General features: G+C 49.7%; 1 protein-coding gene across 7 annotated transcripts in view; it reads left to right on the plus strand.

The window, feature by feature from the left end:
• Positions 1–25,115, plus strand: part of EXOC6B (exocyst complex component 6B) — a 304,572-nt gene that overhangs the window by 220,601 nt on the left and 58,856 nt on the right. For all 7 annotated transcript variants that reach the window (XR_011337398.1, XM_069856623.1, XM_069856625.1 and 4 more), the window contains one exon: positions 3,288–3,361. Coding sequence is in view for 6 of the 7 variants with exons in the window: in XM_069856623.1 (XP_069712724.1) it covers positions 3,288–3,361 (74 nt within the window). In the remaining variant the exon portion in view is untranslated. The remainder of the gene's footprint in view (positions 1–3,287; positions 3,362–25,115) is intronic.

Below are 25,115 nucleotides of genomic sequence, written 5' to 3' on the forward strand. Positions count from 1 at the left end.
CGGGTTGGATGGAGCTTGGAGCCCCTGATCCGGTGGGAGGTGTCCCTGTCTTTTCTAGGATTCTAGGTTTTCTCTTCTTGGATGTCAAGTGCCCTGTTAAGGCAGTGGAGTCTCCTGTCCGTTCTTCTGATGAGAATTATTGTTCGAGATAATATTTTTTCATTCTGTAACCGTTATGTGTGGTGTTAAACGGCAGCATCAGCCTGTAACTCTCCCAGGCTTCTACCCATATAGTTCATAGAATCATAGAATGGTTTGGGTTGGAAGGGACCTCAAAGCCCATCCAGTTCCCCCCCTGCCATGGGCAGGGACACCTCCCACTGGATCAGGTTGCTCCAAGCCCCGTCCAACCTGGCCTTGAACACCTCCAGGGATGGGGCAGCCACAACTTTTCAGGGCAGCCTTAGCCAGGGCCTCCCCACCCTCACAGGAAAACATTTCTTCCTAAACTCTCACCTCAATGTCCCCTCTTCCAGCTTCAAACCGTTAGTCCTCAACCTGTTCCTGCCCTCCCTGATCAAGAGCCCTTCTCCAGCTTTCCTGGAGCCCCTTTCATCACTGGAAGCTGCTCTGTGGTCTCCCCAGAGCTTTCTTTTCTCCAGGCTGAACAACTCCAGTGTTCTTAGCCTGGCCTTGGAATGGAGATGCTCTAGCCCTCAGATCATGTTCTTGGCCTCCTCTGATCTTGCTCCAACAGCTCCATGTCCTCCCTGTGCTGGGGACTCCGGATCTGAACGTAGGATTCTAGGTGGGGTCTCACCAGAGCAGAGCAGAGAGACAGAATCTCCTCCCTCACCCTGCTGGTCCCACTCCTTCTGTTGGAACGTAGGATATGGTTGGCCTTTCTTTTTGTTTTCTTGACTTTTCTGAATTCCTTAGGAACAACGATAGATGGTTTCTCCTGGTTTTGATTTATTCTGCCCCTGTCCAAAATCCAAGAACACTCACGTATGTCCTTTCTCTCTTAATTTTTTATTACTCCTTTCAAGTCGTAGCGTTGGATAAGAGGAATGATTTGACAGCCACGTTTGGTATTGTCCTGCAGCCGTTGCCACTAGAGTGATCGCTATGAAGATGAGCGATCGTTTCAATCTAAGAGCTCTTCTGGCATCTGAAGATATTAAAAAGCAAAGCTGAAAACCAGCGGCTGGGCCCCTGGAGGTACCTGTGTCTCCATTGAAGGATGTTCTTCCATCCCAAGATATTAATGCAAGGTGGAGCTAGAAAGCTGACAAATAACCCCTCTCTAGTCCCCAGAAATGAGGGGGATGAGGATCCCAGTGACTCCTCATTAGTCTTTGTCGTTAGAGCCATGGGGGCTGCTCGTATAGAATCATAGAATAACTAGGTTGGAAGACTGGGTTGCTGTAAGAGGTCCTTAAAACTAGGGCTGTGATGGTTGGTCTCCTTCTTTTGTGGCATTTGCTTGAAAATGCGATAATTTTTTAAAGGAGAAGCATGCAAGGAGAAGACCATCTGGCATGAAATGACTCTGCTTAGTTAAGGACAGGACAGGATTTGTCCTTCAGAACCTCTTTGCAATCATGGAGATAGAAGGCAAAACCATCATTCCTTATCGCCACACCATCCTTAGTCCTCAGCTTTGTGGAGCCACAGAAGATGCTTTGAGCGTTCTTGTATGGTAAAAACTAGAATAACGTGGCAATAATGGGCCGTATGGAATTTAAAAACCTGTAGGTTGGTGTATATTTTCCCTCCCTTCTTCCTTTCAGCCCTTGCACTTCTCAAGAAAACATTTTGTTCCAGCATGAGCATCTCTAGCATCTGCAGGAGCCACGAAGTTCAGCTGAAGGCAGAAAGACTCAGTGTCTTTCACCATGTTGAGTTGTGGCTTCACAAATTAGAATCATAGAATCACCAGGTTCTCTCAGTGATGAAAAGCAGCACGGAGGGCAGAGGTAAATGCTCTTCCTTTCATAGAGAGGGTGAGAATGAAGTGAGGTTGGACAAAAGCAAGCTTAGGTGTATCTTCAAGAAAGACATTGAGGTGTTGGAGCATGTCCAGGGAAGAGCAATGAAGCCAATGAAAGGTTTGGAGAACAAACCTTAGGAGGAGTGGCTGAGGGAACTGGGATCGTTTAGTCTGGAGAAGAGGAGGTTGAGGGGAAACCTCATTGTCTACAACTCCCTGCATGAGGTTGTGGTGAGGTGGTCTCTTCTCCCAAGTAACAAGTGATGGGATGAGAGGAAATGTTCTCAAGTTCCACCAGGACAGGTTCAGATTGGATATTAGGAAAAATGGCTTCACCAAAAGGTTTCTCAGGCACTGTCCAGGGACGTGGTTGGGTCACCATCCCTGGAAGGGCAGATGGGGTGCTCAGGGATCTGGTTTCGTGGTGGACAGGTACGGTTGGACTCAATGATCTCAAAGGTCTTTTCCAACCAAACGATTCTATGATTCAAAAGACACACTTGAAGACATTGGCCTCATGAGCTCTACCAAGTAAAAGCTCTTAAATGACGTGGAGCGGCTACGATCCTCTAACATAAATTCATTCAAGTCCCCTCGGTGGTTTTAGACTTGGTTTAAATAATGGATGAGAAGAAAAAGAAATGACTTAAGTATGAACTTTTGGCCAGATTGCGCTGGTAGGAGGTAGATGTGGCCTTGGAAATATTCTCTTTGCTTTGGAAGCCAACGGTATTCACTTGTCAGATGTCTTCATCCAACATAAATAAATATCCCGCTTCATGGCCACGATTCTTCTCATTTGGGGTGACCACGCTGGCAAGAGCTCGCCCGACCAGATAATGCAAATAATCTGCTGCCGCGTAATTAATGATGCGGCTGGGCATATTTTTTTGATGAATGCTTATGGAGCCTGGTGACAGGCGTGAAATTAGAAAATTCCTTCAGCGCCCGAAAATATAAATAGCTTTCGGAACTGAAAAGGGTTTCACAGCTGAAGATTTTATTGTGTCGAGAGGAAAAACTTTTCCACCCGCCCCATCCCCCCTTTTTCTCTTCTCGGTGAGTTGTTTGTCCATTCACAAAACAAATACTCTGGAGCCCAGTGCGGCTCATGGGAATAAATTTCAGGTCGAATTAGTACAGTTTCCTTGCTGTCAGGACGGTGGAATTAATGGTGTTTTGATGACACGAATTTTGAAGGGCGAACAAAGCCGCTGAAGGGAGGGAGACATGACTCCTTAGAAGCACGGTCCTCCTCTCCCCCAGCCTCTCTTGTCTTCCCTGTCATCCGTCTGCCAATCTCCCTGTCCATGGTTAGTTAAAGGCGCTTTTTATCCTCTTTTCTTTCCCACAGAGTTTGCCAGATCCGGCCCAGTGCCTGGGTTCCAAGGGGACACGCTGCAGTTGGCCTTCATCGACTTGAGACAAGTAAGTCTTTGTGTTTTTGTTTTTTTGTTGTGCTTTTAAGATGTGTGACTGAAGACCATCAGGTCTTAAGGGAAGGGAGAGGAGGGGAAACGGCGTCGGCGCTTGACGCCAGAGACCTATATTTTGCGCCCCCCTCCTCCTCCCTACGCTCGAAGCCACCTCCTCATTGAGCTCCTGGAGATGGTGGAGGTGAAAAGGGCTGGTGGTACGGGGGCAAGAGAGAAAGCCGAGCCTGACCCTGGCCGATGGGGTCCATTGTGCTCCCGTTGGCTTCTGCAGACGCGGCCAAAAGATAACTGGGCGACTCTCCCGGCTGACGCGAAGCAGGTGGTGCTAACAGAGAGAGCAGTGATGCAGAGACCGCCCGCCTCGAAGACTTTTGTTCCGAGATAATGCCCGCAGAGACGTTCTGCGAGGGCATTTGCATTCGGGATGGGGTGGGGAGGGTCCGCCTGCGTGCGCGCCCGTTTGAGGCTTTGGCTCTCGGCTCTTCCCCCCCACAAGTCCCTCGGTCCTCTCTTCCGCAGATGGTCCCCAGCCATGAATGACAAAGTAGCCGTTGGGGAAGATGCTTGGGGAAGGCTCCACCCATCGGTGCCCACCTCTCTTAGGGGCTCCCTTAGAGCCAAGTTGACCAGAGCAGGTACTGAGGCATTTGTGGGGCTTGGCAAAGCGATTTAGGGCAAAGGGCCATCCGAACGAGTCATTTGTTTGAGGTAGAAATGGGCATTCTTGATACTAGGCTGGGGGGAAAAAGTGAGGTGGTCCTGTCATCTCTTGGCACGTAAGATGGATGGGTTGGAGAGCAAGTCTGAATGAAGTAAGACTCAATGACTGATGCTTCTCTCCTATTAAAACAGTCTTTTTTTGTCTCTTAAACCCCCCTGGCTTTGTCCCTCCTGCCATCATGATGCAGTGCCTCTTGTTTTCAGGGTTGATGTCGTTTGCATTCTGAAAACTTTCGGGTGCCGAGGGTATTTCTGAAATCTGCATAATCCCTTGTATCGATCTCCTTAACCGCTGGGACTCTTGATTCATGCCGGAGCCGCTTTTAACCCGCGAGGGTTTGAGAACTTGTCTGAATCCAATTGATGTGCGGGGAGCAATCTGTCATCCCGTGGCACTTGTGGGGACTAGCAACAAGTTTTAAGAAGGTTGAGACGCCGCGTTGTTTGCTTTTCGGGGCTCGGATCTGCCAGGAACGGCCAAATTGGTTTGTAAAATGATCAAAATAGTGAGACGGGAAAGGTATCGCCACTCCGCGTTGACACTTTTATCTTCATTAGCTTCTTGGCACTTTAGGGACCGAGGTCCGTAACGCGCTCGCAACCTCCTGGCTATAAGGAGATGTGGAGGCTTTGGTCTTTTTCCAAGCACGAAGACTTGAATGCAGGGATTTGGAAGTGGAAAAGTTGCGGCTCTTTGGAGAATGAAATGCCTTAAACGTGCTCGGTGAGGTTCAGCTGCTCCGAGCCAGTGCGGTTCGCAGGGAAATGTTTGTACGGTTCATAAGTGCAAAGTGCAGCCAAATGAATTCGGCGCGGGTGAGGAGAAAGCTGAACGGTAGCTCTCTACAGTTCTTCCACCTTGGTCAAATGGTCTTCTTTGACCATGGCATTTTCTTGGTTGGTTAGGAAGGTAGTCCCAGCTTTTTAAATGACTTTTTAATAATTTTTTTAATAATAATGTCTTTTCTGAATGTTGCAAGGAGAAATAGGGGATCGTCGAATCATGGAATGGGTTGGGTTGGAAGAGACCCCAAAGTCCATCAAGTTCCAACCCCCTGCCCTGGGCAGGGACATCTCCCACTGGACCAGGCTGCTCCAAGCCCCGTCCAACCTGGTCTTGAAAACTTGTAGGGTGGGGGCAGCCATGACTTCCTTGGGCTACCTGGGCCAGGGCCTCACCATCCTCGTCGTGAAGAATTTCTTCCTTATGTCTAGTCTAAATCTTCCCCCTTCCAATTTAAAGCCATTCCCCCTTGTCCTATCACCTCATGCCCTTGTATGCTCTGGTGTGTTGAGTTTCAGGAGAAGACAGGCAGTCTAAGACCTTCTAGTTAACAAGGATCATAGAATCACCAGGTTGGAAAGGACCCATCGGATCATCGAGTCCAACCATTCCCATCAATCACTAACCCATGTCCTTCAGCACATTGTCCACCCATCCCTTAAACCCCTCCAGGGAAGGGGACTCAACCCCCTCCCTGGGCAGCCTCGGACAGGGACCAATGACCATTTCTGTGAAAAACTTTTTCCTAATGTCCAGCCTGAAATGCTTGGATGCTTGTTGATGTGAAGTATTGCAAAGCTGATGGACAACAAGAATCCACCTATCACTGGCTTCTTGAGATTAGCAATAATGCGCGAAGATTAGATCTTTATACCCGTGCATAGCTTTAAGTCAATGTTGTGTTATCGTTTAGCAGCTTGAAAGTGAAAAATGCAATGTCGTGCGATCATAGAATGGTTTGGGTTGAAAGGCACCTCAAAGCCCATCCAGTTCCACCTCCTGCCATGGGCAGGGACATCTCCCACTCTTCAGTGGAAGATATTTCAGCACGAGCTGCCATGGAGCAATTGTAGGTGAGAGAAAATATTCAAAGTCACACGGGATGATTAAGGGAATGAACACGATTTATTTTGTGGTACAAAAAGATATCAAATGGTAGAATCAGGTAGTGATTTAGTTTGTGTCTCGAATAAGGGTCCTTGTTGTGGAAAATGAGCTTGCCACCTTCTCAGGAAAACATTTCTCCCAAAGATCTCATCTCAATCTTCCCTCTTGCAGCTTAAAACCATTCCCCTCACCCTATCTCTGCACTCCCTGATCAAGAGCCTCTCCCCGGCTTTCCTGGAGCCTCTTCAGGTGGTGGAAGCTGCTCTAAGCCCTGGAGCCTTCTCTTCTCCAAGCTGAGCAAGCCCACCATTAATTCCATCTATAACCTTGCTAACATATGGAAGACACCTAAAAAATTTTGTCTTCTGCATCTTCCTTTCAAAAGGAAGTTAGGTGCTTCTTTCCAAACATCACTGAACATCCAAATCCCACCGAAGATCTCCAAGATCTTGCAAATCAGCCCCGTGTCTGTGCATGCAACAAGTTTCCTCTTCTCTCCTCATCTTCCGGCCAGCTGGAAATGTTTTAGCTTTTATTGTAAGCAAGTTGGGTGAAGGAGGAGGTTTTATGTTTGTCTGTGAAGTCACTGCAATCCACAGCCACGCGGATCTCTCCTAGAAGCCAGATCGACGCTCATGGCCACCTGCCAAGGAAAATCTGCCTCCAGCACTTGAAGAATTTCACTGTGGGCTCTAGCGAGGGAACATCCTCACTGGGTTAGAGCTCCTGACTCGAGGCCTCGCTCTCTGTCCAGCAATATATAAATCCTGTGTGTTTAATTAGAATCTTAGAATTATTAGGTTGGAAAAGACTTCTGGAATCATTGTGTCCAACCCTACCTGTCCACTACGGAACCAGATCCCTGAGCACCTCATCTACCTGGCTTTTAAACCCCTCCAGGAATGGGGCCTCCACCACCTCCCTGGGCAGCCTCTGCCAGGGCCTGAGAACCCTTTCTGATGTTTCTGGTGTTTCCTGATGTCCAATCTGAACCTGCCCTGGTGCAACTTGAGGCCATTTCTTCTCATCCCAACACTTCTTACTTGGGAGAAGAGACCAACTCCCACCTGGCTACAACCTCCTTTCAGGTAGTTGTAAACAGAGAGAAGGTCTCCCCTCAGCCTCCTTTTCTCCAGGCTGAACAACCCCAGGTCCATCAGCCACCTCTCATAATCCTTGTTCTCCAGTCCCTTCCCCAGCTCCGTTCCCTTCTCTGGACGTGCTCCAGCCCCTCAATGTCCTTCTTGGAGTGAGGGGCCCAAAACTGAACCCAGGACTCAAGTTGCAGCTTCACCAGAGCTGAGTCCAGGGGCCCCATCCCTTCCCTGCTCCTGCTGGTCACGCCGTGTCTGATCCAAGTCAAGATGCCATTGGCCTTCTTGGCCACCTGGGCCACTGCTGACTCATGGTCAGCTGCTCTCAACCAACACCCCCAAGTCCTTCTCCTCCAGGCAGCTTTCCAGCTGCTCCTCCCCAAGCCTGGAGCTGCACGGGGTTGTTGTGGCTCGACTACAGGACCCAGCACTTGCTGGGTCCCGAGAACCCTTTCTGTGAAGAAATTGGTCCTAATGTACAATCCAAACTTCCCCTGATTCAGCTGAAGGCTGTTCCCTCTTGTCCAGTCGCCTGTCACCTGGGAGAAGAGACCAACACCTTTCTCTCTACAACCCTCTTTTAGGTAGTTGTAGAGAGCAATAACGTCTCTACTCAGCCTCCTCTTCTCCAGGTTAAACTTCCAGAGCATCAGGGAAGCCAGGCAGGAGCCCATCTTGTTGCAGGATGTGCAAGGCATGAGGACAAGGAAGTTCCACTCTTCTACTGCATCTTTTCCACTCTTCCTTTGTGGTTTTAACTCAATGGTGGTTATGAATTTGAGCATCAGCTCTTCAAACCCCATTGGGCATAGTTCAGTGTTTGATAGGAATGGTTGGACTCGATGATCCGGTGGGTCTCTTCCAACCTGGTTATTCTACAATTCTATGATTCTAAGAGCAGTAGCTGGGTGGGGAACAGCTGTTCCGCTTGTCCCATAGCAAACATTTTATGTGTCTTTTTACTGTGTTCGGAAGGCAATTGTGGTTCTTGTGGGTTTGTGTTGGATGCCAACCAGCTGGGTAATGAGAGGTCCCTGTCTGATGCATTAGTTTTTCCTGATTACCTCAGATAGAGATGCTTAATAAAAGAATGTTCCCCTCAGGAAGACCATTCCCTCCATCTCCGCTTTTTGCCCCATTCTTCTCTTCATGCAGGTTTCTTATCAACCCTGTGTAGTGACTGGAGGGCTTTTGATATTTAGAAGATGTGAAATATCAAGTTAGGCAGGAAGTTTTAGCCTTGAGATGTTGGGTTGTTCTGTCTTTATATCCATCTTCATTTGGTGAGGCCGCTCCTCGAATCCTGGGGTCAGTTCTGGGTCCCTCACCACAAGAAGGATGTTGAGGCTCTGGAGCGAGTCCAGAGAAGAGCAACGAAACTGGGGAGGGGGCTGGAGAAGAAGAGGAGTGGCTGAGAGAGCTGGGGGGGTTTATCCTGGAGAAGAGGAGGCTGAGGGGAGACCTCATTGCTCTCTGCAACTCCCTGAGAGGAGGTTGTGGAGAGGAGGGAGCTGGGCTCTTCTCCCAAGGGACAGGGGACAGGACGAGAGGGAATGACCTCAAGCTCCACCAGGGGAGGGTCAGGATGGACAGCAGGAAAATATTTTTCCCAGCAAGGGTCATTGGGCAGTGGCAGAGGCTGCCCAGGGAGGGGTTTGAGTCCCCTTCCCTGGAGGGGTTTAAGGGCCGGGTGGACGAGGTGCTGAGGGACATGGGTTAGTGATTGATGGGGATGGTTGGACTCGATGATCCGGTGGGTCTCTTCCAACCTGGTGATTCTATGATATGATTCTATGATTCCCTCAATGGCTTTTGAACATCCTGGCCAGTTTTGGTGGCCTTCCAAGATGTAACAGCCCTAAAAATTGCTAGAAGAATATGAACCAAACCAGAGGAGAAAGAGCTGTGGTGTGAACTCATCCCTTAGACACAGCCTTGCATCAAAAGAAGCGTAGCCAGCAAGGTGAGGGAGGGGGTTCTGCCCTTCTGCTCTTCTCTTGTGACACTTCACCTGGAGTCCTGTGTCCAGTTCTGCACAGCAAAGCCATGAATCTGTTAGAGTGATTCCAGAGGAGGCCACAAAGATGATCTAGGGCCTGGAGAACCTCCACAGTGAGGAGAGGGTGAGGGAGTTGTGGTTGTTCAGCCTGGAGAAGAGAAGGCTCCAAGGAAATCTCAGAGCAGCTTCCAGTGCATGAAAGGGGCTCCAGGAAAGCTGGAGATGGATGCTTTTTGTCTGAGTGTGTAGTGATAGGATGAGGAAGAATGGTTTTAAGCTTAAAGAGGGGAGATTGAGATGTGATCTTGCTAAGAAATGCTTTCCTGTGAAGATGGGGACGCCCTGGTGCAGGTTTCCTAGAGAAGCTGTGGCTGCCCCATCCCTGGAGGTGTTGAAGGCCAGGTTGGATGGGGCTTGGAGCAACCTGATCCAGTGGGAGGTGTCCCTGCCCATCACAGGGGGTTGGAATTGGATGAGTTTTGAGGTCCAACCCAAACCATTCTAAGATTCTATGATTCTGTTGTTGAGAGAGAGTCATGGGAAACCTGGATTTCTTGGTTCTGTGTTTGGTTTTGATGAACCACCTACTATGTTTTACGGAACCACAAGCTGTGAGGTTACAATGAGAGATATGATAATGCTGGCACTCGTGGATATCCAGCTTAGCTTCGTAGCTTATGTATCTCCGGGAGATACGTAAGAGTTTTAAAACTCCATCTGATTTGGTTGTTGGCTGTTTTAAAGGTGCTTCAAAGAATCCTAGAATAGCATCATAGAATGTCCTGAGTTGGAAGGGACCCACTAGATTCGTCAAGTCTAGCTCCTGTCCCTGCGCAGGACAACCCCAGCATTCAAACCATGGGGCTGAGGACGTTGATGGATTCTTCTGGAAAGTTGTCAGGCTTGGCACCATGACTGCTTCCCTGGGGAGCTGTTCCAGTGCTCCACCACCCTCTTAACATCCAACCTAACCCTCCTCTGGCACATCTTCCTGCCATTCCCTCAGCTCCTGTCATTGGTGGCCAAAGAGAAGAGGTCAGCACCTGCTCTGCCTCCTTTCTTTGTGAAGAAGCTGTAGATCGTGATGAGGTTTCCCCTCAGTCTCCTCCAGGAGACTGTCTCCTGCAACTTCCATGTGTTCCAGGGCTTCCGTGCTGGCCAAGGGGAAGCCCTTGCACATTTGGACTGAGGCAAAGTCGAAGACCTCATGAGTCTGTGCCTTGAAATGATGTTGGAATGCTTGGACCACCTCCCTGCTCTGTTACCTGAGGGAGGTTGATAGTGAGAAGGTGGAGATGGTCCCTCCAAGAGCTCCGAGACACCACCCAGGACATTACATGCTTCGTAACATGATTTAATAGACACAGTGGAGTTGAGCTGATGGTTGGACTGGATAATCTTAGAGGTCTTTTCCAACCTTAATCATTCTGTGATTCTCTGCAAGTTTGTTCCCACCAGGCAGGAAGCTCTGGGTTGTTTTTTCTGAACTTGTTTTCATATTTTGTGGTTAAATGTGGTTTCCCTGCCCTGCGAAGTCAAATTATCTGATGAGCGGCGTGAAAACAAGACGTTGGGTGAGCCTTGGAGCCAGGCCTGAGCCTGCTGAGAGAGGAGCTGCCAGTGCTGTGAGTGTTTAGTGGCACAGAGAGAGGCTGGTTGGATGTGAAACTGGTTTGGCTTATTTTCCCCTGCTTGTTTTGCTGGTAGATGCAACAGAAGTTGAAAATCGTATTAGCAGGAGGATCAATTAAGTTCTCTGTCTCGGCGAGGTGTCTCCGCTTCACGTGTACTTGCTTGCGTCTTTGGAGCACGAGTTTCTGTCGTAGGAGAAGCTGCAGATGGAGTCGCTGCCGCGTTAATCATTGGATGCAGGAAGGCAGGGGTGGAGAGGTGACTCATGGGTTTCAGATCATCTGTTGCCTTGCCAGTTGCTCTTTTCCAGCTCCAGATTGTTCTGTAGAATCATAAAATAACCAGGTTGGAAGAGACCCACCGGATCATCAAGTCCAACCATTCCCATCAATCACTAAACCATGTCCCTCAGCACCTCGTCCACCCATCCCTTAAGCCCCTCCAGGGAAGGGGACTCAATCTCCCTGGTCCTACCTTGCCCACCTGTGGCTTCTCAGCTCTTTTGGTTCTCTCTCATTTTTTTTTTTTGAGTAGCACTATTGTACATTTTGGTTTCTGATCATCTTTAGTGTTTAATACCCTTTGCAAAAGGATTTCTACCATAGAAAAACAACAATTCCATTTTACATCTCACCTGCATGTCCAGAGAAGGGGAACGGAGCTTGGGAAGGGGCTGGAGAACAAGGGTTGTGGGAGCAGCTGAGGGATCTGGGCTGTTTAGTCTGGAGAAGAGGAGCTGAGGGAAGATCTCATCGCTTTCTACAAGTCCCTGGGAGGAGGTTTTACCAAGGTGGGTGCTGGTTTCTTCTTCCAAGAAACAGGCAACAAGAAGAGAGGAAATGGCCTCAAGCTGCACCAGGGGAGGTTTAGTCTGGATATTAGGAAAAATGTCTTCACTGGAAGGATGGTGAAGCATTGGAAGAGGCTGCCCAGGGAAGCGGTGGAGTCACAATCCTTGGAGGTGTTCAAAAAACATGTAGACATGGTGCTTTGGGACATGGTTTAGCAGGCACGGTGACGTTGGGTTGATGGTTGGACTGGATGATCTTAGAGATCTCCTCCAACCTTAATGACTCTGAGTCCTTCCTCTCCTTTGAACTCCATCCCTTTTCTCCTGTGATCACCCCATGTTCTAGCCATCCTTGATAGTGCTTACTTTAATTATTTAACTCTTCCACCTTGACCTCTGCCGCATTCTCCTCTTCAGCTCAGCTACCTAAAGCTCTTCACTGGTTCTCCAGAGGGGTCCTGCAAGTCCTGCCTCCCAAGCCGCGTCGAGCAAACTGTTGAACTTCATTAATCTTTCATTGCAAACGTTATCTCCTTGTGCACTAAGGAAACGAGGTGTGAGGACACATGTTCCAGTTCCAGCCTTAATTCTTAATTACCCAGCAATGATGGGTTTGAGCTGGTTTTATCATTACCTTTAAATACAGGGTTTTGCTGTTAAGATCGTATCTCCAGGCTATTAATTATGTTTTTTTGCTCCTCTCCGAGTTCCTTCCACTGATTGGTATCTTTAGGATAATGCATCCCCCACTATTAATCATGTTCATTATGGTTGTGCCTACAGGCCAACTAATAACTGCCCATCTTGCTGGGTCTTGTGCAAACACGAAGACCTGAAGAATCTAAACAGGCGATGGAGACCAGAAAAGGCAGATGAAATGCGTCTGACTTAAAGCCGAGAACGCGGCTGCTGGTTAAATGGTATTAACTTTCCAAACACCAGTGACGTGGGGTCCTGGTGGATGAGAAGCTCAACATGACCCAGAAAGCCAACTGTGTCCTGGGCTGCATCCAAAGCAGCTTGGACAGCAGGGTGAGGGAAGGAACTCTCCTCCTCTACTCCATTCTGGTGAGATCCCACTTGGAGTCCTGCATCCAGTTCTGGAGTCCTCAGCACAGAAAGGGCATGGAGCTGTTGGAGCAAATCCAGAGGAAGCCATGGAGATGATGGAAGGGCTGGAGAACCTCCCGTGTGAGCCCAGGCTGAGAGAGTTGGGGTTGTTCAGCCTCGAGGAGAGAAGGCTCCGGGAAGACCTTAGAGCAGCTTCCGGTGCTGAAAGGGGCACCAGAACAGCTGGGCAGGGACTCTTGATCAGGGAGGGCAGTGACAGGGCAAGGGGGATCAGTTTTAAGCTGAAAGAGGGGAGGTTGAGATGTAAAGAAGAAAATCTTTCCTGTGATGGTGAGGAGGCCCTGGCCCAGGCTTCCAAGAGAAGTTGTGGCTGCCCCATCCCTGGAGGTGTTGAAGGCCAGGTTGGATGAGGCTTGGAGCAACCTGATCTAGGGGGAGATGTCTCTGCTTGTGGCAGGGGGGTGGACCTGGATGGGCTTTAAGGTCCCCTGTAGCCTGAACCATTCCATGATTTTCTGAAACCATTTGAAGCTTGATTAAAAGCTATCTCGGAGCAGTTTTGACCCATCCAAGTAGCAGGAGGGGGTTTGCGAGCTGTGTTGGAACCTTCTAAAGGTCAATGTGGACTCCAAGACATTGGCATGCACCTCTGGTGGTGCTCAACCCATTCAGCCTAGTGATCAGGGAAGGTGCTTCGTGTTGGACACCCCTCCTGGATGACAGATAGAGGCATTTTGTCTCCTCTCCACGACATCTTTATGTGGAAGCCCATGGAGATGTGCTGAAGCAGGGATTGTTGGGCAGGGAATGGAGCTGGGCAGGAATCCGCTGGGTTGTGGCCAACCCTGTTTACCAGCAAGGACGTTCCACAGGCTTGGCCAAGCCACTTTGTTTCTCAGACTCAGGGGATGGGTTTTGTTCAGTGCCCCAAACCCAACAGGGTTTGAAAAAGTCCCATTAAGTAGTCGATTTCTTCTTCAAACCGTGCGCTCTGACTCACAGAGCGTGGATGCTTCCATGTTTGTCCTGTAAATCCAAGTTTCTCCTCGCTGCGCTCTGCAGAAATGGGGTGGGGAGAGGAGAAGACACGCAAAGACCTCAGCTCAGAGCAGATTTAGAGCCTTAACTCTGATTTTTCTTGCTTTGGTGGGTTTAAGCTTAGTGTTTGTTTAAACAGAGCCTTTTGTAGTTCGCTTCTAATTAATTCACGCTGATCCCAAGTCCCATTCGGCTGCTCGAGCTCGGTCAGGATCCGTCACTTGATCCAGGAAGGATGTTTTGGCTTGGTGAGGAATTAAAAGGGCCTGGATGCTCCCCGGAGCCTTCAAACAAAAAACAATCAAGAGTGCAAACATATTCTGTTAGCACTTCTCTTGGGCAGGGAGCGCTGCCTGGGTTTCTTTCGTTAGGGCACGGCCAGGGAAACCCTGGAGCCTGTCGACACGTTGCCGACTGGAACAATAAAGTCAAACAAACAATCAAATCCTCTTTCCTTTGGAGATTTTCGGGCTAGACGAGAGAATCGAAGGGAGGAAATGAGGAATAGACTTTTCAGCCTCATGGCTGGGTGTTAAATTCAGAGAATCAGAGAATCCTTTGGTTGGGAAAGACCTTGGAGATGATTGAGTCCAACCGTCCTTGTCCACTTTTAAACCAGCTCCCTGAGTAACTCATCTACCCAACTTTTAAACCAGGGATGGGGACTCCACCACCTCCCTGGGCAGCCTCTGCCAGGGCTGGAGAACCCTTTCCATGAAGGTATTTTTCCTGATGTCCAATCTGAACCTGCCCTGGTGCAGCTTGAGGCCATTTCCTCTCATCCTACCACCTGTCACCTGGGAGAAAAGACCAACACCCACCTGTCTACAACCCCCTTTCAGGCAGTTGTAGACCATGATAAGGTCTCCCCTCAGCCTCCTTTTCTACAAGCTAAAAACCCCAGGTCCCTCAGCTGCCTGTCAAAATCCTCCTTCTCCACACCCTTCCCCAGTTCCGTTCCTTTTTCTGGACGTGCTCCAGCCCCTCAATGTCCTTCTCGGACTGAGGGGCCCAAAATTGAAGCCAGGACTTGAGGTGCAGCCTCACCAGTGCTGAGTCCAGGGGCCCAACCACCTCCCTGGTCCTGCTGACCATGCTGCCATTGGCCTTCTTGGCCACTTGATGCTAAGAGATGTCACGTCAACAGTGCACCAGGCTGGTTTCAGTGCTGAAATGAGAAGATGCTGCTGTTGGAGATACTTGTTCTCCCCTTAGTTGATGCTTTAGTCTGTTCCATCTCAGGAACAACTGGGTTTTCCATGCTCTAATGATGGTCCTGTACCTCCCACACTGCTGTGTCCATCTGTTGAAGTTAACATGGAAATTTTGGGCTGATGGTTGGGCTTGGTGATCCTGGAGGTCTTTTCAACCTCAATGATTCTATGAAATGACATTTTTCCAACGCTGTGGGCTGACAGCAGCTCAGGAAATTGTTACGTGACTACTTATTATTCCTTTCTCTTGTTTTCCTGTATATTTAATGGTAAAACAAGCAGTGCAGCCACTCAGGTGGAACTCCATGAAGAACCTCAGCAAAAGACCTCGTGCCTGAATGGGAACACATTCTAGTTGGTTTTTATTCCTCCAAGACTCAACGGGATCCTGCACTTGGGGCACAACAACCCCATGCAGCTCCAGACTAGAAGTCTGGATGGAAAGCTGCCTGGAGGAGAAGGACCTGGGGGTGTTGGTTGACAGTGACTGAACATGAGCCAGCAGTGACCCAGGTGGCCAAGAAGGCCAATGGCATCTTGGCTTGGATCAGAAACGGCGTGGCCAGCAGGAGCAGGGATGGGATTGTGACCCCGGGCTCGGCACTGGTGAGACCGCTGCTCGAATCCTGGGGTCAGTTCTGGGCCCCTCACCACAAGAAGGATGTTGAGGCTCTGGAGCGAGTCCAGAGAAGAGCAACGAAGCTGGTGAGGGGGCTGGAGAAGAAGAGGAGCGTCTGAGAGAGCTGGGGGTGTTTAGCCTGGAGAAGAGGAGGCTGAGGGGAGACCTCATTGCTCTCTCCAACTCCCTGAGAGGAGGTTGTGGAGAGGAGGGAGCTGGGCTCTTCTCCCAAGGGACAGGGGACAGGACGAGAGGGAATGGCCTCAAGCTCCACCAGGGCAGGTTCAGGCTGGACATCAGGAAAAAATTTTTCCCAGCAAGGGTCATTGGTCCCTGTCCGAGGCTGCCCAGGGAGGGGGTTGAGTCCCCTTCCCTGGAGGGGTTTAAGGGTCGGGTGGACGAGGTGCTGAGGGCCATGGGTTAGTGATTGATGGGAATGGTTGGACTCAATGATCTGGTGGGTGTCTTCCAACCTGGTGTTTCTATGAACTGTTGGCCCTGCCTTCTCCTGAGCACCCTCAGCCCTGGCTGCTCGTGGCCCGTCCACCCTGGAGCAGGTTGCTGTTACTTCAGGCGTGAATAGCAGGAGCTGGCCTGTGCTGGTGGGAGGAGACGTCTCCTCCCTGCTGTGGCCTCTAATTGCAAGAGGCTACGAGACAGTCATCCGAGCGGGGAAACAGACACCGCTGGAGCTCTAAGTCCTGCTTTCACCTTTAACCTGCTGATTGAGGCAGGATTGATGGGGAATAGAGAAGGCCAGAGGTGGTTGCCCTTCACCTCAACGTCCCTGCCTGTGAAACCCAATCCACTGGGGCGATGTGTGCCTGCTTGGGAGCTGTCACTCTTGAGCTGACGAGGAAGAGCCATCCATAAAGAAGCCTTTATGGAGCTGCCTTTCATGACATCCTAGCTTCACCTTGTGCAACGCAGGGTTTTTTTTTCTTTTTCCCCTCCGCGTGCCCCTGTTGCTACTGTGAAAGCGAAGAGCTGCTCCGCTTGGCTGCTGGGTCTCCCTGGAAGGACCTCAGTGGGTGGTAAAGTCAGTTTTGCAGAGCTGTCTTGCCTTTGAAGCTGGAAGGAAACAGTATCCCGACCCATCCCTGTCATTCTTCTCCTTGGGATCTCTTGAGTGCAGCTGGATGGCTGCGTTGTTGTTTCAGAGCGAGGAAATAGCTCTTGGAAAGCCCACGGTGATATTTTGCTGGTCAGCTTTCTGAGATAAGACACGCAAATCAGAAAGCCACCAGCAGCGTGATGGACATCGGAGGAGAGGAGACAGGACAGCACCGCTGGTGCTTTAATCCATCACTTAGAATCATAGAATCATTAGGGTTGGAAGGGACCTTTAAGATCATCCAGACCCACCTCCTGCCACAGGCAGGGACACCTCCCACTGGACTAGGTTGCTCCAAACCCCATCCAACCTGGCCTTGAACACCTCCAGGGACACCTCCACTGCTCTGGGCAACCTGGGCCAGGGCCTCCCCTCCCTCATTGTGAAGAATTTCTTCCCAATGTCTTATCTAAATCTTCCCCCTTCCAATTTAAAGCCACAATGACTTCAGTTGCAAGGTGGTTGTTTGAGGAGACTTTGGTACCCCGTGTCCTTCAGGAAGGAGGTATTAGTTCTCACTTAGATGACCGATCCCAGAGCAGTCTGGTCCCTAAGATGGAGAAGTTATTAAATGAGACAAGGTTGATGGAGAAAGACAAGCAACTCTTTATGTCTAAGAGCCCTGTGAAGGAGATGAGAAGAAGGAGAATCATAGAATCACCAGGTTGGAGGAGACCCACCAGATCATCAAGGCCAACCATTCCTATCAAACACTAAACCATGTCCCTCAGCGCCTCATCCACCCGTCCCTTAAACACCTCCAGGGAAGGTGACTCAGCCACCATGACCTCTTCATGCTTTTAGCCAAAGTAGTGAAGAGCAGGTGCAGGAACGACAATGGGACTGGAGCTTTGGAAGAAACCTGCAGAGAGGAGGCCTGACCTACAGATAAGCTGAGTTGGGATCTCAGGTCTGTGTTTTAAGCCCATTTCAGCCAACATGAAGGACCATGAGGTTGGTGAAGGGTTTAGAGGGAAAGCCATACGAGGAGCAGGTAAGGTCACTTGGTCCGTTCAGCCTGGAGGACGCTAAGGGGAGGCCTCATCATGGTCTACAGCTTCCTCATGAAGGGAGGAGGAGGAGCAGATGCTGATCTCTGCTCTCTTCCTACCAATGATAGGACCCAAAGGAATGGCAGAGAGATGGGCAGAGGAGGGTTAGGTTGGACATTAGGAGCAGGTTCTTCCCCCAGAGGGTGGTGGAGCACTGGAACAGCTCCCCAGGGAAGCAGTCACAGTGCCAAGCCTGATAACGTTCCAGGAGCATTTGGACAATGTCCTCAAATACGCGGTGTGAACGTTGGGCTTGTCCTATGTAGGGAGAGGAGTTGGACTCGATGATCCTTGTGCATCCCTTCCAACTCAGGACATTCTGTGGTTCTATGAAGTTCCATCACTTGACGTTCACGTACTGCGCATCTTGCAGAAGATCCTTTGCAGTTGTCATTTTTGTTGATGAATTGACAGCAAGGTGGCACTATACAGCAAGGAACATTACAGAAGGATTTATTTCCACTTTCCAATTAGTTTTCCCCCAATCCCATGATGAAAGTAGTGGTTTTCCTTCCTCTACGTTGCGTTGATTCCAGGCCACGTGTGGTTGCTGTCAGATGGATTAAAGGGGTTCTTTTCTAAGCTGGTTCGTTAAGAGAGTTTGCGGATTGATTTGATGATCATGGGAACCTTCGTGCTCTTGGTCTGCATTGGGGCTTCAGTGTCTAAGTGCAGTTTTCCTCTAGAACAGGAGGGGAGCGATCTGGGTGTCTGAAGGAGGACATCGACCACTGTCGTAGAAGCCCAGAGCTATCCTAGATGTCCACAAGTGACAGGTAGGTAGGATGTAGATGTTCAGGAGACCTCTGCCTTGTGGGAGCAGCTGGTGGATGCCCTTAAGTGTCTAAAATAGCACTGGAAGAGGCCACCCAGGGAAGTGGTGGAGTCACCATCCCTGGAGATGTTTGACAGATGGTTAGATGAGGTGTGCAGGGATCTGGTTTAAGAGTAGACTGGTACAGTTGGGTTTGATGATCTCAAAGGTCTTTTCCAACCAAGCGAGGGGAAGGATTTAAACGATGTGTAGATATCTTGCTTAGGGACGTGGTCTAGTGGTGAACTTCACTGTGCTGGGTTAACTTGTGGACTCGATGCTCTTAAGGGCCTTTTCAAACCTAAATAATTCTATGATTTTCCATATGTGGAAGAGGTTGCCCAGAGAAGTTGTGGCTGCCCCATCCCTGGAGATGATCAAGGCAAGGTTGGATGGTGCCTTGGGCAGCCTGACCTAGTGAAATGTCGCTGCCCATCACAGGGGGGTTGGAATTGGATGATCTTTAAGGTCCCTTCGAACCCAAACTATTCTCTGATTCTATGATCTTAATACGTGGTCTTAAAATGAAGAACCCTGAAATATCCTTGGTTGACTTTCTCGCTTTCAAGTTGACTTTCTAGCTTTCAGGTTGACTTTGCATTGTTGCTTGTTAGTAAAATGAGCTCTTAATCCTACAAGAAAGCACTGAGCTCACCGAAGCATCAGAGATTTAAAAAGCATTAGGAATCTGGGATAAATATTAGAATAAATACCCTTATTATTGCCTATTTTTCTATCTATCCAAACCAAGGTGGGACTTTCACCATGGTATGTGAGCTCACCAGAGCGCTGAGGGCTCTGTGTGGTATGATACCTAGGGAGGAAGAGGAAGAGAGCAATTAGGCTAATGGTCTCTAATTGATAAAGATTGAGGTGGTCTGACCACCAACACAGAGGAGCAGCAATTTTCTGCTGCAGGGCTTGGTGGAGGATCTGGCTGAAGGTGAAACCAGCCTAACGCACACACAGAGTTTGCTCCTGGACCTCCACTGGGAGGCCAGGCTGAGAGGTTGGAGTTGTTCAGTCTGGAGAAGAGAAGGCTCCAGGGAGATCTTAGAGCAGCTTCCAGTGCCTGAAGGGGCTCCAGGAAAGCTGGGGAGGGCCTTTTTCCAACGGCCCTGGAGTGAAAGGAAGGAGAATGATGGCTTTAAATTGGAAGGGGTGAAGTTTGGGTTTAGGCATTAGGAAGAAATTCTTCATACTGAGGGTAGTGAGAACCTGGCCCAGGTTGCCCTTAGAAGCTGTGACTGCCCCATCCCTGGAGGTGTTGAAGGCCAGGTTGGATGGGGCTTGGAGCAACCTGGTTCAGGTGTCCCTGCCTGTGGTGGGAACTGGCTGGGCTTCAAGATCCCTTCTAAACAAACCCATTCCGTGATTCTGTGATTGATTCTCTGTGCTCGTGTACAATAATCTCTTCAGCCAGCTTCTCCTTCATTCATTGAAATTCTCCTTCTCCATCAGGCCCCGCCGAAGGCCGTTCCCTTGGCGGGGTGGCTTTTCTTACAACAACGAGCCGTCATCACGTCTCGCAGATCGATACTGTTCTTGCTTTCAGCATTTCAATTACCACCATGGTCTGTTGGTCTTGGCTTAGGCAAAAGAATCCCGGTGATGAGATGACACTCGATCTGGAGTTTGCCGGGTAGCGTAAACAAGCACATTAGTTGGACCGGGTAGGCATGGTAATTGCTGAGTGAGGTTGTTGCTTGAATGGATCCGTTGAAGGCTGCAGAGAACAAATAGTCATAGAATAGAATCATGGAATGTGTTGGATTGGAAGGGATCTCAAAGCTCATCCAGTTCCAACCCCTCTGCCATGGGCAGGGACACCTCCTACTGGATCAGGTTGCTCCAAGCCCCATCCAACCTGGCTTTGAACTCCTCTAGGGATGGGGCAGCCACAACTTCCCTGGGCAACCAATTCCTCGCCACTCTCATGGATGGACAACCTTGCTGCAGAAGAGTGAAGCCCCGAGTTTATTCTTAACTCCTCGTTGCTGAGCTTGTGCTGCTTGCTTGCTGCGATTTGAGATGTTGGGTTGCTTGGGGATCCCTTTTTTTTCTGCTTCATGCTGTAGAAGAACTGTGGGTGAATGGGGTGAAGGAGTTGTCGCTATTATGTTTAGATGATGAGATCTTGGGAAGAAATATTTTCCTGTGAGGGTGGGGAGGCACTGGCCTAGGTTGCCCAGAGAAGTCATGGAACTCCTGAAGGTGTTCAAGGCCAGGTTGGATGGGGCTTGGAGCAACCTGATCCAGTGGGAGGTGTCCCTGCCTGTGGCGGAGGGGTTGGAACTGGATGGGCTGTAAGGTCCCTTCCAACCCAAACCATTCTATGAACCTATGATTGAACAACTGCACGCTGCAGAAAATGAGTAGAGTTTTATGTCATCCTTTTTGAGGGCTCAGGTCCCTCACTGAGTCCATGAGAGAGGAGGAGCATCCACCTTTTTCCTTCTCTGGAGCAGTTTTGACTGTTGGCAGATGATGAGGGTGAACATTTTAATTGCTTTAAGAATTTTTGTGCTTTGGAGGCGAGCGAGTACCAGAAATGCTGCGATTTGGAAGGGAAATCCCTGGGAAAACATGTTCAAAGAATATATAGATGTGGCACTTTGTGACGTGGCTTAGTAGGCACGGTGGTGTTGGGCTGATGGGTGACTTGATGATCTTAGAGGGCTTTGGCAACCTTAATGATTCTGTGAGTCTGTGAAGAGCAGCACATGGCATAGATTTGGAAAGGTCGGACTGAGACGAGATGTCAGGAGATCCTGATTTTTGTTCCCAGGAGCCCATTCATGTTGCTGGAGAAACTGCTCTATCATGAGGCAGCAGGTTTTCAGGACGTGGTTGAGTTATTTTGACTGAAGTTTGAGAATTCAGCTGTAAGAACATGTTCGCAGTTTTAAGAGCTCATAGAATCATGGAATGGTTTGGGTTGGAAGGTGCCTCAAAGGTGATCCAGCTCCAACCCATGGGCATGGGCAGGGACACCTTCCATTGGATCAGGCTGCTCAAAACCTCATCCAGCCTGGCCGTGAACACCTCCAAGGAGGGAGCAGCCATGGCTTCTCTGGGCAACCTGTTCCAGGGCCTCGCTACCCAACATAGGGTCGATGGGTCAATGCCCAGGGATCTTCTCTAGAAAAGTCTTCCCACAGAATCACTTTTAGAGGTGTTTTCTTGGCACGTTGTAGAACTTCACAGTGCCATCTTTTACATCTCCACAAAGCAGGCTGAGAAGAGTGCTAGTTAATTTTAAAAATGAGCTGTTGACCAGCTCGGATATATTAGGTGTCTCTGACCCAACTTGTGCTGACTGGGATGGTGATGACTGGATTCTGCGTGTCACCAAGTGCCTTCATCTTAGAATCATAGAATCATAGAATAACCAGGTTGGAAGAAACCCACCGGATCATCGAGTCCAACCATTCCAATCAAACACTAAACCATGTTCCTCAGTGCCTCGTCCACCCGTCCCTTAAACCCCTCCAGGGAAGGTGACTCAACCCCCTCCCTGGGCAGCCTCTGCCGCTGCCCAATGACCCTTTCCATGAAAATTTTTTTCCTAATGTCCAGGCTGACCCTCCCCTGGTGGAGCTTGAGGCCATTCCCTCTCGTCCTGTCCCCTGTCCCTTGGGAGAAGAGCCCAGCTCCCTCCTCTCCACAACCTCCTCTCAGGGAGTTGCAGAGAGCAATGAGGTCTCCCCTCAGCCTCCTCTTCTCCAGGCTAAACAACCTTTGCTTGAGCAAATCCTGAGTTCATGAAATGGGCTGGTTTAGCTCCACGACTCGGTTCGTGTCGGTTTTGATTAGTCGCTGGGATGGTTGACCACTCAAAAGTTTGGCCCGTGGCTTGGGTTGATCGGCCGTAGAGGTTGCCGAGCGTTCGTTTCTGGAGCGTAGGTGGGAGTTTTGTGTCCTTTGGCACGAGACCTCTTGCAAGAAGCAGATTTGTTTCAGTTCTGTGGTTTTCTTTGTCGCTTCCCATGAACCGTCTGGCTCGATCTCCCTCAGCCGGTGCTGGGCTGGGTGGGGCTGGGAGTTCCTGGCGTTGGAAATTCAGGTTGGATGCCCGTGTCTTTGAATTTTCTTTGAAGTGTTTGTATGTTTTGAGCACCCTGACGTGCTGAAGATGATAAAAAAAAAAGGGATCTTTGACTTTGCGTGGTATCAGCCAGACAGAGGAGCCATAGGCGTGGACCGCGCTGAGACTCACTTGGCGTCTCCCCGTCCTCCTCTTCACAGCAGTCGCATCTGCCCAAGTGGAAGAGTAAATACTCCTGCAATCTAATCACGTTAAATGTTCCAGGCTGTAATACTTTAATTCAGTTGCTGACATAAGGACTGATGGGGAAATGATGTGGTAATCGGGAATGACAGCCCTGGTAGATAGGAATCTTTTGTTTCGCAGATTAAGTGAACCTGAGTAGATAGTCTTGTCTATCTCTGGGTGTGCCCCGTAACCAGAAATAGTCCTCCAGGCTGACTCAGAGCACAAAGCTGCTCAGGAAAGTTGAGGCTTTCTGCAAACACCTTGACTTGTTCGCGATCCAGACCTTTTACTGGCCTCCAGGAGATCCAGGCCAAGCTCAGAAGCATCTATGGTTGGACTAGGTGAGCAGAGAATCATAGAACCATAGAATTGTAGAATGGTTTGAGTTGGAAAGGATCTCAAAGCCCATTCAGTTCCATCCCTGCCATGGGTAGGGACACCTCCCACTGGATCAGGCTGCTCCAAGCCCCATCCAACCTGGCCTTGAACACTTCAAGGGATGGGGCAGCCACAGCTTCTAAGGGCAACCTGGGCCAGGGCCTCCCCACCCTCATTGTGAGGAATTTCATCCTAATAACTAATCTAAATCTCCCCACTTCTATTTTAAAGACATTGCCCCTCATCCTGTCACTCCAGGCCCTTGGAAGAAGTCCCTCCCCATCTTTCCTGGAGCCCCTTCCAGAACTGGAAGCTGCTCTAAGTTCTCCCTGGATCCTTCTCCAGGCTGAACAACCTCGTCTCTCTCAGCCTGTCCTCATAGCAGAGATTCTCCAGCCCTCAGATCACCTCTGTGGCCTCCTCTGGACCCGTTCCAACAGTTCCATCTCCTTCTTGTGTTGGGGATTCCAGAACTGGATGCAGGACTACAGATGAGGTCTCACCAGAGCAGAGCAGAGGAGCAGAATCCCCTCCCTCACCCTGCTGGCCACGCTGCTTTGGATGCAGCCCAAGATGGACTTCTCCAATCTAAACGATTTTATGATTCTACATGGTATTACGATGTTGTGAGCACACTACAAATTAAAAAAAAAGTAAAGAATGTGCACTCACAGCCCAGAAACCAACTGAATCCTGGGTTGCATCTAGAGCAGCGTGGCCAGCAGGGCCAGGGAGGGGATTCCACACCTCTACTCCTCTATCATGAGACCTCACCTGGAGTCCTGTGTCCAGTTCTGGAGTCCTCAGCACAGGGAGGACATGGAGCTGTTGGAGCGAGTCCAGAGGAGGCCATGAAGATGATCTGAGGGCTGGAGAACCTCCCTTACGAGGCCAGGCTGAGAGAGTTGGGGTTGTTCAGCCTGGAGAAGAGAAGGCTGCAGGGAGACCTTAGAGCAGCTTCCAGCACCTGAAGGGGCTGCAGGAAAGGTGGGGAGGAGCTCTTGATCAGCAGGTAATGGGATAGGTCAAGAGGGAACAGTTTTTAGCTGAAAGAGGGGAGATTGAGATGAGTTCTCAGGAAGAAATGTTTCCTTGTGAATGGGGGGAGGCCCTGGGACATGATGTCCAGAGCCCCATCCCTGGAGGTGTTCAAGGCCAGGTTGGATGGGGCTTGGAGCAACCTGGTCCAGAGGGAGGTGTCCCTGCCCGGGGCAGGGGGTGGAACCGGATGATCTTTAAGGTCCTTTCCAACCCAAACCATTCCGTGACCTTTCCCTTGTGGTGATTTGGAGCTGAAGCGTAGCAAGGCTGGTTTTGTTCTGCTCCTCTTGAGGTTTCAGATGTGGACGGGGGAGGGAATCGTCCCTGGAATGCACACCCTATGTGGAATTGCTTTTCAAAAGTGTTGGAAAACAGTTGCTTCTGCAGGACTAGGAGCTCGTTGGAACAGCCAGTTCTGTTCCCGAGATGTGCATTCCGGGATGCCAGAGGAAAAATAGAAGGTTGGAATTTGCTTCATGTTTGAGGTTAGTTCGAAAGGACTCTGATGCTTTTATTGAGCGGTTTTATATAGCAGCTCTCGGTGGAAACAGTTTGTCTTTTCTATCTTTAGGTTCAGGGATTTCTTTCAGGTCAACCTGAGTTCACACAATTTTATCTTCTGCCTTGGTGGTGGGAGGTGTCGTAATTTGGAATGACTGGGCTCCCAGCTTGCTGTATGACCTCTTAGAGCCTTTATTCTGCTTGGTTATGGAAGCAGGTGGATGAAATGAATGTGCAGATGTCATTTCCCAGTTTATCCACTTGGAATGGGTTGAAGTTTTCCATGAGAATCACCTGGCATCCCAGTTTCTCGTTGCCTTGAAGAGGAGCATCGCTCATGGACCTTATTGCAGACTCTATAATTTGGAGTGTTTAAATATCCCACTGCCTTTTAGGAACTCAGAACTTTCTCTGAAGGCAAGTGGAAGCCTCCAGCACAAATTTCTCCCCAGCAAAGTAATTTTCTTGTAGATTATCCTTTAAAATCCATGATGGGAATATT

The sequence above is a fragment of the Phaenicophaeus curvirostris genome, chromosome 4, assembly GCF_032191515.1.
Source record: "Phaenicophaeus curvirostris isolate KB17595 chromosome 4, BPBGC_Pcur_1.0, whole genome shotgun sequence".
Classification (NCBI taxonomy): domain Eukaryota; kingdom Metazoa; phylum Chordata; class Aves; order Cuculiformes; family Cuculidae; genus Phaenicophaeus; species Phaenicophaeus curvirostris.